Consider the following 15,989-nt stretch of genomic DNA (forward strand, 5'->3'; position numbering starts at 1 on the left):
AAATGAAATTTAATGTGATAAAAAAGCTGATGAATAGATGATTAAAAGATGCAGTTAATTTAAAATGCTTGTTTTTCACCTACATGCAAATATATAAAGCATTGTCATGTTACAGATTGAGAGTTGAATAAATGTCACATTGTAATGGCTATTATGTACTGGGAAATGAGGAACAATAATTACTAATTTTTGTGAAATCTAAGAATACGTGTCCTATTTGTCTAACATTAACACATCAGATGTCCCAAATTCAGCTAGATCTCCCTTTGTCCTTGAATACTTAATTTCAAGACCTCTCTGAAGCTAGTGTTGTGGTCCTTACCCAGGGAAACACACAAAAAAACACGCAGCCTTGCACGAGGTTCAGAACACTGAAGCTGACCTCATTTGCGTTCTGACAACCTCAGTCATCCTAGAGTTAGCTCTAGAAATAACATTGCATTTTTTTATTCAGCATTTTTCAGTAATATGCTGGTGTCAGATCAACCTTACTTTTAGAAAGTTTTTGTTCTCTTCCAATGAATAGAACTGATTTAAAGAAATTTCCTTGTCAGATATGATTTTAAATTGAAAAAACCTCATTTAAGTAAAAAGTGCTTTATTAACTGCCTATGATTATAATGATTAGAAAAATTACTTATATAATCAGAAAAATGGTTTTTGATCAATTCAGTTTTGGGTCTCCCCTCCTCCTATCTCCAGTAGGTATAAGTATGCTTGAAACAGAACTAAATTTAATATTTTATTCTTCATAGGTATTTTGTGCTGTCTGTTGTAATAGGAAGTGTAAACTGCAGTATCTAGAAAAGGAAGCAAGAGTATGTGTGGTCTGCTATGAGACTATTAGTAAAGGTGAGTAGTAACCTGACATATTTTCTTTAAGTAATTGAATATATCTTTTAAAAAATTGGATTGTGACAAAGATAAACTTCTTTATTTTCTAAAGGCGAGGACCTAGTGTTGACTTATCTGGCTTAGGTGGGACATCCCAAGGCTTGGTTTCTCTTCTTTTTGTTCCACTGTCACAATTAATACTACCAGTCTGGAAAGGAAGCATTCAGTTTCTGGAGTGGCAGTTCATTAACCTTTAACAGGTACCAAGTCCCTAAATGCTGCATTTCATCTGCCTGTTGTTTTTGCCATCATCATTGTCATCATCATCATCATCTTAGTCTAAACATTTATGGAACACCTACCAATAAATAGTATTTAATCTTATATGTTAATATCACAAGGCAAGATAATAATAGTTCCCACCCTTTAGAAAATTATAACCTAAAATGGAAATAAAAGATAAGGTAGTAATATCTATGATTTTATAGTTAAATGTATAGGACTGCCACACTCTTTGCACATTGTTGTCTCATATATTTTTTCCCTGTTCAATTTTAGAATTTTGTTTGTGATTCCCATTGTTTCTTTGGCTCCCTAGCTAGCTATCATTATCAGCTATAATCTTGGTGGTCTTATTAGAGTTCTGACAGTTGTGTTCTGTCTGTATGTGTGTATGTTCTGTGTTTTTTCCCTCAAATACCCATTTGTTCTTTTGAGTACTTCTTGGCTTTTTCTTAGATTTGTTGACAGTTTAAATCCCAGCAATATTACTTGGGACTTTTTAAGACCAGGCCTGTGCACTAGCTCAGGCACTACTTCCTGGTAGCCAGGAGAATAAATACCTGATAATAATTTGTTTTTCTCTTTTGAATGAAGATAAATTTTTTCAGCAATTCTCCAAAAAGCTCTGATGTGAGTCTGTTAGCCTGAGGTAAGCTGCTTTACTCCCTGCTGTTGACCTCTGTTCTGGAAGTAAATCTTTTTATATTTCCATATTACCACCATTGCTTATGAAGAGGTTTAGTTTAAGTGCTTAATATTGTTTTGTCTTTTTCTTAACACTGTTTCAGTAGCCTAGAAGATGACTGCTGGTGCTGTTAACCAAAGCAGCCTGCTAGAATGCAGAAATATTAAATCAAGATCTCACTTAAGTATCTCTTCCCACTTAAATATAAAACAGCCATGAAAATTCAAAACATTTGAATTGACAGGTCAGATTTTTAGGTGACATTAAAACATATTCTGACTGTAGATTCCAGAAGGGGAGAAGATAAGAGAGTCATTAAAGAGACTCACTAGAGTATTGACTTTATTTGTTTTAATCAAACAAAATACTTTGAAATGGGATTTGTTTATTTACTTATCTTTTATTCTGTTTTGATATAGCATGTAATTTCATTTATGGTTTTCTTTATCATTAACTTATACACCACAAGAAAACATAAATAAAAGTTATTTTAACATCTACTTTACGGTTGAAAATGGTAGAAGTGATCATTTAAAGTAATGTTATTAAATAAGAGAAGAAAGATGGCTCAAGTGTTGCAAGACATACTCCATGAAGGATTAGAAGAAAAAGTAGTTCCAACAGAGATTGTGTATAATGAAGTGCTGAGACTATAAATTGCAAGGAAACACGTAGATGTGTGCCATTAGTTTGATTTGGGGCATGATGGAAATTACTTTGAAACCCAGAGTAAGATATTTGGATTTCACTTGGTTAGTGGTAGCCTTTTCATGAGAGTGCTATCACTTATTGTCACTTAAGGAAGGCTGTTTTAGTAGTGGCAGAGTTTAGAGCAGATCAGTTTGTAGATATGCTGAAGAGAGAGCTACCAATATTGTTACATGATATTTGGATGAAAAATCATTCAGCAATATTCAGGGACTATTCTGCTCCAACTGAGAACAAAATAGACTCCCTGTTCTCCTGGAGCTTATGAATGTAGGAGAAACGGATGGATAGTAAGCAAAGAGAATATCATATGATGGTAATATCCTAATAGAAAATAAGAGCGTAAGAGGGGTAGATAGTAACAGGTTGGTGGCAAGAAGTAATATTTTTTATAAGATGGTCCAAGTAAGGGCTTTAGATAATATGACATGAGCAGAGACGTGAAGGAAGAGAACAAATGTGAGTATCTAAGGGAAGAATAGTTCAGGCAGAGAAAACAATATGAGCAAAAACCCTTAGCTAGGAGAGTGCTTCTTGACTTATTAAAAAACAAGGAGGCCTGGGTGGCTGGACATGATGAGCAAGTGGGACTGTAGTGAGAGACGGGCTCAGACAATAACTGGGAAGGCAGAGGAGGTCAGGATGCAGACCCTATGGAGTCTTGTGACTCATTGTAACAACTTAAATTTTCACTCCAGTTGGGAAATTATTAAAGAATTTTAAACAGAGGGATGATATAGTATGATTTATGTCTTAAAAGAATCACTCTGAACTATGTTAGAAATAGACTAGAGGTACAGAGCAAAAACAGTCATATTAAGTAACAATTTTCTATAGTAAATATGAAAGATAAGCTAAATATAAAAATTAGAAATAACTAATTGGTAGCTTATACTGAAGTGGAGTGCTGCCAGCTGAAGTATGGACATTATCTTTGTCAAATGTCACTTCTTTTTCTTGCTAAGCCATTGACTTCTTTCTCCTTACAACTTGAAAAATAGAATATTTATCATACTTTACTTTGATGTCCAAAAACATCTGAGATTTTAATGTTATTTTTTTTCCCTTTATAGCTCAGGCATTTGAAAGGATGATGAGTCCAACTGGTTCTAGTCTTAAATCTAATCATTCTGATGAATGTGCCACCATCCAGCCTCTTCAGGAGACCCAAACATCCAGTGTACCTTCACCTACTACTTTACCAATCTCAGCACTTAAACAACCAAGTGTCGAAGGTAACTAGAAGAAAATGCTGTGTCTTAGACTAAGTGTTAAAATAGAAATTTTCTAGTATTGACAAGGTCTAGCGAGGAAAGAGAAACCAGACTAGATATCAGAAGGAAGTTAATACAGGGAACTGGTTATGCATGTATGTTAGAAAGTGAGAAGAGCAAAAGGGCATGCACACGTAACTCAGAGATTAGTAACTGCAGGAAGCAACCACCACCTCTAGGGCTGGGGGAACGAAAGTGAGAGGGCAGTATTACTGGAGCTCAGTGCAGGAGCATTAGGTGGTGCTTGGTTCTCAGACCTGTAGTTCCGGGGTTGGGTCACCATGTAGCTGGTGCTGTGACCTCTGGGGGAACACCAAGACACAAATGCTAGAACAATCAAGGGGCCTAATAAGGTCATTGCTCAGATGATTGAAGGAGTGTTCCAGGGTTGATGTAAAGGAGTACTGAAAATCATGGGACATGAAGCTGTATCTGGTGGTGTGGATGCTTCAAGACTCCTGACAGGAACTAGAAACAGATAATTCCTTCTCCTCCCACCTTCCAATCTTCCACCAGTGCCTACCATTGATGGAACCTGACTCGAGTTAACTAGCAGTGGGCTCTAGGAGTTGCACTTTCCAGACTTCAAGCTTGGCATCGAAGAGCATGGTGCAGAGGGTAGGCTTAGGTAAATACCTGGTGTATTTCTCATGTAGATTTTAAAAATCTGTTTTTAAATGTACATTTTACCACAATAAAAAAATGCTTTTTAAAATCTATTTTTAAGTCTTTGGGCTTTCTGTTCTTTTTTATAGACTGTTGTAGTTTAGGATCTTGAGTCAAGCCCATGTACATTTAAAAAACATTAAAAATTTTTTAAAATTACAATTGACATGCAGTATTATATTAATTTCAGGTGTACAACATAGTGATTAGACATTTAGATAACATATGAAGGGATCACCCTGATAAGTCTAGTATCCATCTGATACCATACATAGTTATTATAATATTATTGACTATATTCCCTATGGTGTGCTTTACATCTCTGTGGTAGTTTTTATAACTGGCAATTTGTACTTCTTAATCCCTTCATCTTTTTCATCTATCCACCCAACACTCCTCGCATCTGGCACCCATCAGTTTGTTCTCTGTGTCTGTGAATTTGTTTCTGTTTTGTTTGTTCATTTATTTTGTTTTTTATATTCCACATAAACGTGAATTCATGTAGTATTTGTCTTTCTCTGACTTATTTCACACAACATAATACCTTCTAGGTCCATCCATATTGTCACAAATGGCAAGATTTCATTCTTTTTTATAAGCCCATGCACACTTTTATTTATTTGTTTGTTTGTTTTTTAGGCGAGGCAACCCTTGGTTGACCTCACAGATTGCAAAGACCTTGTCAGCTTACACTCCCTTATTTTTTATTTGTTACGCCTACAGCACCTGGTCTTCCCTAGGTGGTCTCCCATCCAAGTACTAAACAGGCCCGACCCTGCTTAGCTTCCAAGATCAAACAAAATCGGGCTTGTTCAGGGTGGCATGGCCTGTACATGTGTACATGTTTAAATATAAGCTATTAGTCTGTAACATGCTAGAAAATAACTAACTCAGTTAAAAGCAAATTCAGTCACTTAATAGCTGTTTTCCGTTTATCATTATAACTCAAAGAGATTCAATACATATAGTTGTATATTACAGCTCTAAAGATGAATAAATTTGCTTTTAAAAATATTTACATATTCTCTTATATTGACATCTTACGTTATTAAATTATAAAAGTATTACAAATACAAGAAAGATACTTTATTTAATATGTACACCCAATTGCAGAAATTATATATGATTCTAGTTTTTTAGTGTTTTCTGAATTATGTTCTGGAAGGTAGATATTGATCCTTTTGATTTTTATATCGTTTTAAAATCATCTGGCAGCAGTTTTCATAACCTGCCTCTGTAGGTGCTTTATAACAGAACAAATATTAATGCAGATATCTAGTTATTTCCTCCAAATATGGGAGGGAAATATTAATAAATATTAATAAAGTTTAACATTTACATTATAAGAGTAAAATATATTATACTTCTCTTGTTAAATAAATAAAAGAAGTGACCTCTGATGCACAGTGATCCCGTTTCCTGTTCTTCTATTCCTGTTTCTCTTTCTGTTCTTCATATGATTTTCTTTGCTTAGCTGCGGTGCTCTGGTCTAGTCCATTTTTCCCTCCTATGCCTTAGTCCCTATATTTTAGTCAGTCTCTACTCCACTCACAAACTTAGTTTTAATAATATAGGCTTTAAACCTGTCCCCTGTATCTTTAAGATATAACCTCTCCTGTCCACTCCTTTTCTGAGTATGTGATTTCCGGGGTCACCTTGCTTTTGTATAAATTAAAAAAAGACTTCCACCCTGGGTTGGTGAATCACATAAGGCCATTTCTGTAGACCTTTGAAACCCTGAGAATGCAGGGCTTGACAATAGATAGCAAAAGTTTTTTAAAACATTTTCTGATCCATTTTGTATTAAATCATTGCAATATTGCCAAGTTAAAGTGCTTTACTTTTTAAACTGAATCTAGGATTATGCTCCAAAGAACAGAAGAGAGTATGGTTTGCAGATGGTATATTGCCCAATGGTGAAGTTGCAGATACAACAAAATTATCATCTGGAAGCAAAAAATGTTCTGAAGACTTTAGTCCTCTCTTACCAGATCTGCCCTTGGTAAGGAATCTAAAGAATGACTTGTTAATTTAATAAAATTTTATTTTGTAGATAATTCCTTGTGTGATTGTTAGAGCAATTTTTTTTAACTCTGTGAACTATCTAAAATGAGAAATGTATAATGTAAAAATATTTTAGATTTTACTTTTTTCATTGTCAGTTGAAGGCAATGATTCTCAAATTTTTTGGTCTCAGTACTCTTTTGTGCTCTTAAAAGTTTTTGAGAATGCCCAAAAGTTATAAGTTATGTGGGTTACACCTGTTGACAATTACTGTGTTACTTTTTAAACTTAATTTAAAAATAAACTCATTATAGTAATAGAAATAATATTTTTATTTAAAAAATTCCAAAACAAAAGGTTAATGAGAGCAATAACATTATTTTACATTTTCGGCTTAATGTCTGGCTTAATAAAAGACAGATTCTCACATCTGCTTCTGTATTCAGTCTGTGATGTGTTGTTTTGGTTAAGTTATATGAAGAAAATCCTAGGATCTTACTGACTTACTGAAAGGATCTTTGGAACTCCAGGAATCCCTGGACCCCATTTTGAGAACTACTAGTATAGGGGGACATAGAACTGAGATTTAGACTAATATTTGTAAAAAATGTTTATTGCACATCTGCTCTTTGCCAGTTACTTGGTTTACCCTAGGTACATATATTAGACAAGATGGATATGTATCATGCTCTGTTCAAGGTCTCATACCGTAGAAATGTATGCTGTTTGTCAGTAAGAGTCCATGAGCTAGATTTTAAAAATAGCCGTAATTACGAAACTATGTTTCTTAGCTAGCACCTACCCTCAATCAGTATTTTAACAAAATGAAAGTTCTAAATAGGTTAGGAAGTATTACTTGAGTTCATAAATAGTTCTCATTTAATATTGACTCAGGTTTGGCCAAACTAAAAAGAAAGGGCTTCACTAAAACAGGCTTGAGGTGCAGTTTATTCTAGGTGGTTGCAATTGTGGACTATATTGACTACTCTGCTTCCTAACCACTCCCCTCCCTATCTGCCCCCCTTTTCCTCACCCTTGCTTACCCCAGGTTTTTTTTGGCTGTTATGAGGATAGGCTTGGGTTGAACTAAGCTTGCTTATTGTGTAATATGGTAAAGGATCCTGAAGTTCTCCTTTCCTCCTCTTCCGGTCTATAAAATTAACTAAACCTTATGCTCCTGAATTTAAAGAAGCAAAATGGTACTATTTCTTGAGAAATTTGGCATCTGAAGAATTTCTGAGCCCATTTTGGTTTTTATTCTTATTAAAAAGATATGTTTGGCTGTAGAGATCAACATTTCACAGTTGAACAAAGAATATGAATTAATTTGTTTTTTATTCCATATTTTGCAGACAGCAAATACAGTGGATCATGCCCATTCTACTACAGTGGAAAAAACAAACAATGAGATAGGTGCTATTACAAGAAACGAGATCATTCAGATTCCATCTATAGAAAAACTGCCCATAAGCACAAGAACTGAGGGATTGCCTACTTCTGGTTCTTTTACACTAGATGATGATGTTTTTGCAGAAGCTGAGGAACTATCTAGTCCTAATGTCTTACCTAACAGCAATTTACCTATTGCTAGTACTTCAGATTATAGGTTACTGTGTGGTATTGACAAGAATGTTTGTAATAAGATCAGTCTTCTTCCTAATGATGAGGACAGCCTGCCCCCTCTTCTGGTTGCAACTGAAGAAAAGGGATCAGGTAGGGTAACAGTTATTTAAATTTAAAAGGTTTTTTTGTTGTTTTTTTTAAAAAGATTGTATTGATGTATTTTGTCTGTGTTGCATGAAATGCATTTCTTTAAACGTAGACAATTTGGTTGAAATATATACTGTGGTTGGTAACTTTGGTTTACAAAAAATTCTTATTATATAAAAACAAATTCTAAAAAACTCTAAACTTTTGAGTTGAATTGAATATGACAGATTTATCACATATGACTCCCTAACTTAGAGTGATGCAAAAGTCCGATACAACAGGAAAACACGTAGACTTTTAGCCCTAAAAATATTTCCATTGTATTAGTTTTGACTCCATATCTTTTTTTTTTCCCAAAGGAGCATAGTACCTAAAGATAAGAGTATTGGATTGGATTACAAAGCTAGAAATTGTAATTTCTCATCTGCTACTTAATATGTATGTGACTTGAAGCATGTTATATAATCTCTTTAGGCCTCAGTTTCCTTTTAAAAGAAGAGAACCTAAATGATCTTTAAGGTCCTTTCCAAGGTGGAGATCCTGAGGCTCTCTAGCTCCCATCTCAGGATACATACATCCTTGTCACTTTAGGCTTTATGCTTCATCCTGCAACAGGAAATGATTATGCTCTGAGCATGTTAATATAGGGGAAAAGAGCTTAGGATCTCTTTCTCTCATTAGAAGCTATTTCATGAACCTGGCTATAGTGGCAAAAATACCTAAGCCCTATTCTTTGCATGCCATGCATATTTTCCTATTTATTGTTGAGATCCTTTTTTTTTTTTTTTTTTTTCCACTTGTCACTGACATAGAGTATATGTCAGCAAGCAGCATGTGCAACTTTGGTCTGGACTACAGAGTAAATTTCAGAATTTGTAATTGGAGTGGCCGGCAGACTAGAATCCACTTTAAAAAAAATTTTGGTTTAAAGTTTTTAAGGTGTCAAAATTGTATAAAAATGTTTAATCAACGTATTTGCATATATACTATATGTAACGTATCAAGATTTATATGTATTACAGTATTAATATCTTTACATCTGTAAAAATGAGTATATATACAACATCTGTAAAAATGAGTATATATACAACAGTTGTCCAAGATGTTGATTAATTTTATGAAACGGTGTTTGCTTTTATTTTTAAATTTGCTCAGGCCATTGGTGGATTTATAAATTTTTTTTCATTGCAAGCATATTTAACAGGAAGACATGTTTATTCTAATCGTATATCATTTTCATGATTTAGTGCCTGTAGTAGAAGAACACCCATCTCATGAGCAGATCATTTTGCTTCTTGAAGGCGAAGGTTTTCATCCTGTTACATTTGTCCTAAATGCTAATCTACTTGTGAATGTCAAGTTAGTATTTTGTAAGTAATGATTATTCATCTTTCTTTGCCTAATTGGTAAGCAGGATTTCTAAATTAATTACATCTTCAGATTAGATTTTGACTGGTAATTGTGAAAAATAGGCAGCATTGGATATTGTTTTTTTAGACAAATATAAATTAATTTTGCAAATTTATATTCAATGAGACTTGAAATACAAGCTTACAGATTTTTACTAGTGTCCCTCAGTCAGTCCTGTGTTAAGGTCATGGGCTCGTAGCTGAGCTGTATTTTGATGTTCATGATATAATTAACTTTTTATATAGATTTTAGATAAATTGAAATTTGGTAATTGAGATAAGCAAGAATCCTGATTTAGTAGAAATACAGTTTTAAAGTAAATGACGTCACTTAATTAAAGTAAGGAAGTAAATAATCCTCAGCTTTACATTCTCTTTGAAACTAGCCTGATTCTTACCTATTACATTTCAAGATATTAGTGCATTTTTTATTTTAGTGTTATTTATTGACTGACTCCATAAGATAATCGTTCATCCTCTGTCTTTTTTATATTAATCTTATACAATTCAATTTAAAGTTTTAATGAGGAGAACTCTGGAAAAATAAGAAATTTGAAAAGTTGTGATTCATGTAAAGAACAATTATATTTTGTTTTCTTGGTTAATAGAAGTTGACATTTATAGTCGTATGCTTTTATCACTTAAGATTCCTCAGACAAATATTGGTACTTCTCAACCAATGGATTGCATGGCTTAGGACAAGCAGAAATTATTATTCTATTGTTACGTTTGCCAAATGAAGATATTGTTCCCAAGGACATCTTCAGACTCTTTATCTCCATATATAAGGATGCTCTAAAAGGTATAGCATTTTATTTTGAACTGTTCAGACTAAAGGATGGAAAATTAATTAAGGGCATTTATACTTTGGCTATGATAACTATATTAAAGATTTATTTTGTGAAGAGATTATTATTTCTTAGATCTTAATTATCATTTTCAGTCTTCTTCAGTCTAGCATTTTATGTGATTAGTCTTTACACAGATTTTTTTTTTCATTTTAAAAGTGAAAATATATTTACCTTCTTGACTTTTTTTATGTGTCTGTATACTTACTGCCCATATGAGAGACATGATAATTTTCACTTGACCTTGAAGTAAGGAGAAAAATTTTTAAATAACCTATGGTTGGAAACATTTTCAAATTTTTGTTCACAATCTCCAGGATAACTGAGCTTTGCGCATTCAGATATTTAATAGATGCTTCTTCAAGAGTGGAAATAAAAAAAATCTTATTAGTCCCAATGATGCCTTACTTAACAGCAATTTACCTATTGCTAAGATTTCAGATTATAGGTTACTATTACTTTTTATAAGGAAATTTATATGGGGACATTCAAACTCTTCTTTAAAACAACTTAAAATCTTTTTATTAATGTTTTATTTCCAGGAAAATACATAGAAAACTTGGACAGTGTTACCTTTACTGAGAGTTTTCTCAGTAGCAAGGACCATGGAGGATTTCTGTTTATTACACCTACTTTTCAGAAACTTGATGATCTCCCATTACCAAGTAATCCTTTTCTTTGTGGAATTCTTATCCAGAAGCTAGAGATTCCCTGGGCAAAGGTTTTTCCTATGCGTTTGATGTTGAGATTGGGTGCAGAATATAAAGGTAAGTTTTAGAATAATAAATTACATAAATTCAAATACCCTGAATATAAAATAAGAAATTCAAGGCTATCAGTAAAATCAATTTTTTAATAGATTAATGGGATCACTTTTGTTTTGTTGTACTTTTTAAATTCCAAAACAACCTTCCTCTACTACCAAATTAGTCTACACAGCCTTTGTTTGTCATGAAGTTTCTAGATGTTGATAATTATTAATTTAACTTACCTTAAAATATATATATATATATTTCAGAACAAAACATACGAAACCTTGAAAAGTTTTCTTAAAAGCATGTACTGTAGGGAGTTCATTTTGTTATGTTACCTTTGTATTAAGAAGGTAAATTATTGTTCCCCGCAATTTATGTACGTTATAAAGCCAAACATAAAGGATTTTTGGATTATCAGTGCTACTGCTTTCAGTTATTGACTATAATTAAGAGTTGACTATTTTTAGAGATGGAAATACTTAAAAATAGTGGTTGCATCTTTTCTAAGCTTGAGCTTCCTTTTTCTTATTTTTATATTCCTGACAGCTTATCATCCAAAAGTGATATGGACTGTATTATTTATGTATAATATATGGTATATATGTTAGTGTGTGTGTGTGTGTGTGTGTGTGTGTGTGTGTGTGTGTGTGTGTATACTTATATATCTACCCTTGATACAACTGGAGATTCTAAAGCTGTTATGAAATAATTGTCCAAGTTTATATACGTGGTTATATCTAAACTGAAATTATTTCCAGGGTTAAGCTTTTTGAATTTCTACCCTTTCCTTATCCATTGTTTCAAGAAATTATTTATTTATTGCATGTGAAGTACATCACATCTAATGAAATTTTATACATTTGATTCTAACATAATAGGTATTTTCTTGGAGGAAAATTAAATATAGGGAAGTTATAAAAGTGACTGTTACTATTTCAAAATGGACAAATTCAATGAAAGAGATATTCATTTAAATCCCTCTATTTGGCATATTTCATTAAACTCTGATTTGTGGGGGGGTTCCTTACCTTACCATTTAGGATTTAAATATGTGATGCTGTTAAACTATCTGAAAAGTAACAAAATTTAACTTTCATCTCAGGTTTCAGGTTGTATGGACCAAAGAACTTAAGAAATTGGACTTAGCCAAGTATTACATCCATTCAATGTAATATTTTGTCTCTGATATTAATAATTAGATGCTATTTTTTATGGAAGTCTAGGTCAATATACTAGCTAATATTAAGTAATTAGTATGGAATATATAATCTGTAAGTTTGGCCAGTATCACTTCTAGATACTAAGTCTTTTTTTCTCACATGGAAAACTGGAAATCATGGAGCAACATGAGGGATTTCTCAAAAGATCACAGGACTTGGAGCTACAAAGCTATAATAGCTGTTTAGAGGTGATGAGGACAAATCAGCAGTTAAACGTAGAGGTTAACTAGTCTTGGCTATTTCCCCAGTTCTTTATGTTCTGCGGGATTTTAGATAGACTGGCATTTGGTGTTATTGGTGCCCATGCCTCTTTAGACATGAACTTGGAAGTGTGATGGTGTGTGTGTGTATGTGTGTATGTGTGTGTTCTGTCATAGAGATAATGTACAATGGAAAAGTTCATGGTAAAAGTTAGAATCCCAAAATTAAAAACTAAAAATAGTCTATGGCCATGCTACCCAGAACAAGCCCAATCCCGTCTGATCTCAGAAGCTAAGTAGGGTCGGGCCGGCTAGTACTTGGATGGGAGACCACCTAGGAAGACCAGGTGCTGTGAACATAAAAAATAAGGGATTGTAAGCTGACAAAGTCCTTGCAGTGTGTGAGGTCAATCAAGGGTTGCCTCGCCTAAATGAATAAATAATAAAAATAATTAAAAAAATAAAAACTAAATGTCAGAAATTAGTAATTTTCAAATAGGGATTATCTATGCTTTTATGTTGAGACCATTTGTTTGGAATACCATTAAATGTTGGATTAGATGGTTTAAAAGGTACCTTTGTAACTCTGACAAGATGTCATTCTAAGCTATAACCTTTTAAAAATAGTATTTTAAATAAAATTACTTCTGTCAAGTTATAAGGATGCTCCCTCATTTATAAAAGATGAAGTAAAGTCAGCATTTACTTTAATCATATCGTTTATCATTTCATCTTTTACCACTCATGTTTTTTTCCAGTTTATACTCTGTCCTCCAAATAACTTATTCTTTTGAAAACTATAAAGTATCTTTGTAATAGCAAAGATGTGAGTTATTCTGACTTAAGATTTTTAAAGTACATATTGTCAGGTATGTTTGCTTAAAATTTTAAGGAAGTATATTTGTATAATAGGTATTAGAAAGCTTTGTTTGCTTATGGCTTAAGCCAAAGGTTAAAAATGTATCTGCTTTTTATCATCATAGAAATAGTCTTACCTTCCTTTTTTCACCTTCCTTTTCTTCTAGAGGCCCTGTTGCATAAATACCAACAAGGTATTTTTCTTTTCGGTGCATGATATTTATAGTGCCCTAAAGAGAAAGAGAAAAGTAATTAGGTGACAGACTTCACGGCCCTTCTCCTTCTCTAGATTGACTTCTCTGATTTTACATGCCTCTTTTATTATGCTTACCTCAGAATTATAAGTTTACTATACCATCCATAAATTAGCATAATTGAACATTAATTGTACATGCCTTAAAAATCTTTAATTCTTTAGTGCTTGCTTTGGCAGCACATATACTAAAACTGGAATGATACAGAGAAGATTAGCCTGGCCCCTGCACAAGGATGACATGCAAATTTGTGAAGCCTTCCATTAAAAAATTCTTTAATTCTTCATATTTCTCTTTAAGTTATCGGAGTTAATAGGGGTCTAGCCAATTATTGTAATTTTCCAACTGTCATAATTCTGTGGAAACATATAGTAAAAAGATGAAAATGCTTTGGAATCGGGCAAGCCTAGTTTCAAATCTGTTTCACCATTTATTAACTAGTCATCATCAACAAGTTTATTAATCTCTGTGTCTCTACTTTCCCATTTGTAAAGTAGGAATAGACATACTTGCTTCATCCAGTTGTTATATGGTTTAAATAAGATAATGTATGTAAAGTTCCCAGTTCAGTGTACCATCTAATAGACAGTGTGGGTTAATGTCATCTCTTGCTTTCCTCAAATAAATGGTTGGGTGGTATTCATCCATAATGTTGGAAAAATGAGAATTAAAGGTAGTAAATTCAGCACTTTTGGGGTTATTTTTTCTGATGGTAACCAGTTTTCCTTTCTTATGTATAGCATACCCGGCCCCTCTAACAAGTATAAGAGGCCGAAAACCTCTGTTTGGAGAAATAGGACACACTATTATGAACTTACTTGTTGTGAGTAACTAAACTATTTTATTAAGTGTTCTTATATTGTTACTTTAAAAACTTTAGTAAATTTTACACGTTTATATTTTCCTATTTTGATTTGGCATATTTGGTATAATAAACTTTTATTTACAATAAATTCTAATTCATTTAACATAAATGGGCTCTGTTTTTAATGAATTCTTTTTAGAACACATCTCCTAATTTATGTGTACCTGATTCTAATTGCCTTTCAATTCATTCTGCTGCAGTGCTTACACATTTAGGTAATATGAGATCCACACAGATGTTGAAGCTTTTGAAGCTTTAGTAAAAAAGTGTTAGTAAAGTCAAGTTTGGTGATTATGAGCAAATTGTGGCCCAAGTTTTCTCATTTGCAATAGGAAGGATTGCATTAGATGATGTCTCAGGATCCCTTCTACCTCAGATTTCTATAATTTTGTGTTTACCTGTTACCAGAAAAAAGTATTTCATTGGATTTGCTTTTATTTATAATATTAAATTCGAAGACGTATTCTATTTTGGAAGTACTGTAACTAGAAAGAGGAGATCACCTATTTCTATAGACTTCCTCCTGAGAATGGTATACTTTATTACTACTGTGGAGTAGCTGGTTTTAGGATTGATTAGTTGGTTTTTTAAAGTTGGCACTGCTTTCTGAGTGGCATTTTGACAGTTACGTATCACAATTCTTAAAATTATGGATACTCTTTAAAAAGGATTTAATGAATGGGTAAATGTGGATTGTAGTTTAAGCTTTATGGAAGTGTCACTATTTTTTGTAGGACCTTCGAAATTACCAGTATACCTTGCAAAATATAGATCAGCTGTTGATTCATATGGAAATGGGGAAAAGTTGCATAAAAATACCTCGGAAAAAATACAGTGATGTGAGTATAATTGCCTTATTCAAATTTTGAAGATAATTATTGAACATTAGATTTCCTTAGAAGTATGTAAAATTTTGTTTTGAATCAGACTATCTTAATTTATAATGGCAAAATATAATATTTGAAATTTTAGATTCGTTTGCTAATAAAGCATTTGTTTAATCCTGTTTTTCATTTTTTCTTTATTGTTTTATCTATTAATTGGGGTGATTTTATCTTAATACATTTGTTTCTGTCACATTCTTAGGGAGTTGTCCATACCAAAGCTTGATAATTATGAAGCTGGTCAGAAATGTGACTCTTTCAATTATTGTAACTGATGAAGGTATAAGATGTTAAAAGTGTTTCTGAAAGAGCATTTTTCCCCCCAGGTAATGAAAGTAATAAATTCTTCTAATGAGCATGTCATTAGTATTGGAGCTAGTTTTAGTACAGAAGCAGATTCTCATCTAGTCTGTATACAGAATGATGGAGTTTATCAAACACAGGCCAACAGTGCCACTGGCCATCCTAGAAAAGGTGAGTGTTGGTTATTAAACCACCTCGATAAATAGAATTCCTTTAAAAGTGGAAATATA

At 32.9% G+C, this 15,989-nt stretch overlaps 1 protein-coding gene, 1 long non-coding RNA gene and 3 pseudogenes across 3 annotated transcripts in view; 3 read left to right on the forward strand and 2 right to left on the reverse strand.

Moving 5' to 3' along the window:
* ZFYVE16 (zinc finger FYVE-type containing 16) overlaps positions 1-15,989 on the forward strand; it is a 43,482-nt gene that overhangs the window by 17,200 nt on the left and 10,293 nt on the right. For both annotated transcript variants that reach the window (XM_011377461.2, XM_023522958.1), the window contains exons 4-13: positions 756-852; positions 3,583-3,744; positions 6,309-6,451; positions 7,806-8,166; positions 9,411-9,533; positions 10,219-10,374; positions 10,963-11,187; positions 14,448-14,530; positions 15,307-15,411; positions 15,783-15,930. In XM_011377461.2, coding sequence (XP_011375763.1) covers positions 756-852; positions 3,583-3,744; positions 6,309-6,451; positions 7,806-8,166; positions 9,411-9,533; positions 10,219-10,374; positions 10,963-11,187; positions 14,448-14,530; positions 15,307-15,411; positions 15,783-15,930 — 1,603 coding nt within the window. The remainder of the gene's footprint in view (positions 1-755; positions 853-3,582; positions 3,745-6,308; positions 6,452-7,805; positions 8,167-9,410; positions 9,534-10,218; positions 10,375-10,962; positions 11,188-14,447; positions 14,531-15,306; positions 15,412-15,782; positions 15,931-15,989) is intronic.
* Positions 5,164-5,284, reverse strand: LOC111732107 (annotated as a pseudogene).
* LOC111732076 lies at positions 12,837-12,954 on the forward strand (annotated as a pseudogene).
* The window catches only part of LOC111731375, a 25,053-nt gene continuing 22,538 nt past the window's right edge, over positions 13,475-15,989 (reverse strand). Inside the window, exon 3 of the long non-coding RNA XR_002777098.1 lies at positions 13,475-13,683. This is a non-coding gene — a long non-coding RNA (uncharacterized LOC111731375). The remainder of the gene's footprint in view (positions 13,684-15,989) is intronic.
* LOC111732142 lies at positions 13,871-13,983 on the forward strand (annotated as a pseudogene).

Source organism: Pteropus vampyrus, unplaced genomic scaffold (assembly GCF_000151845.1).
Source record: "Pteropus vampyrus isolate Shadow unplaced genomic scaffold, Pvam_2.0 Scaffold11, whole genome shotgun sequence".
In the NCBI taxonomy this organism is placed as follows: Eukaryota; Metazoa; Chordata; class Mammalia; order Chiroptera; family Pteropodidae; genus Pteropus; species Pteropus vampyrus.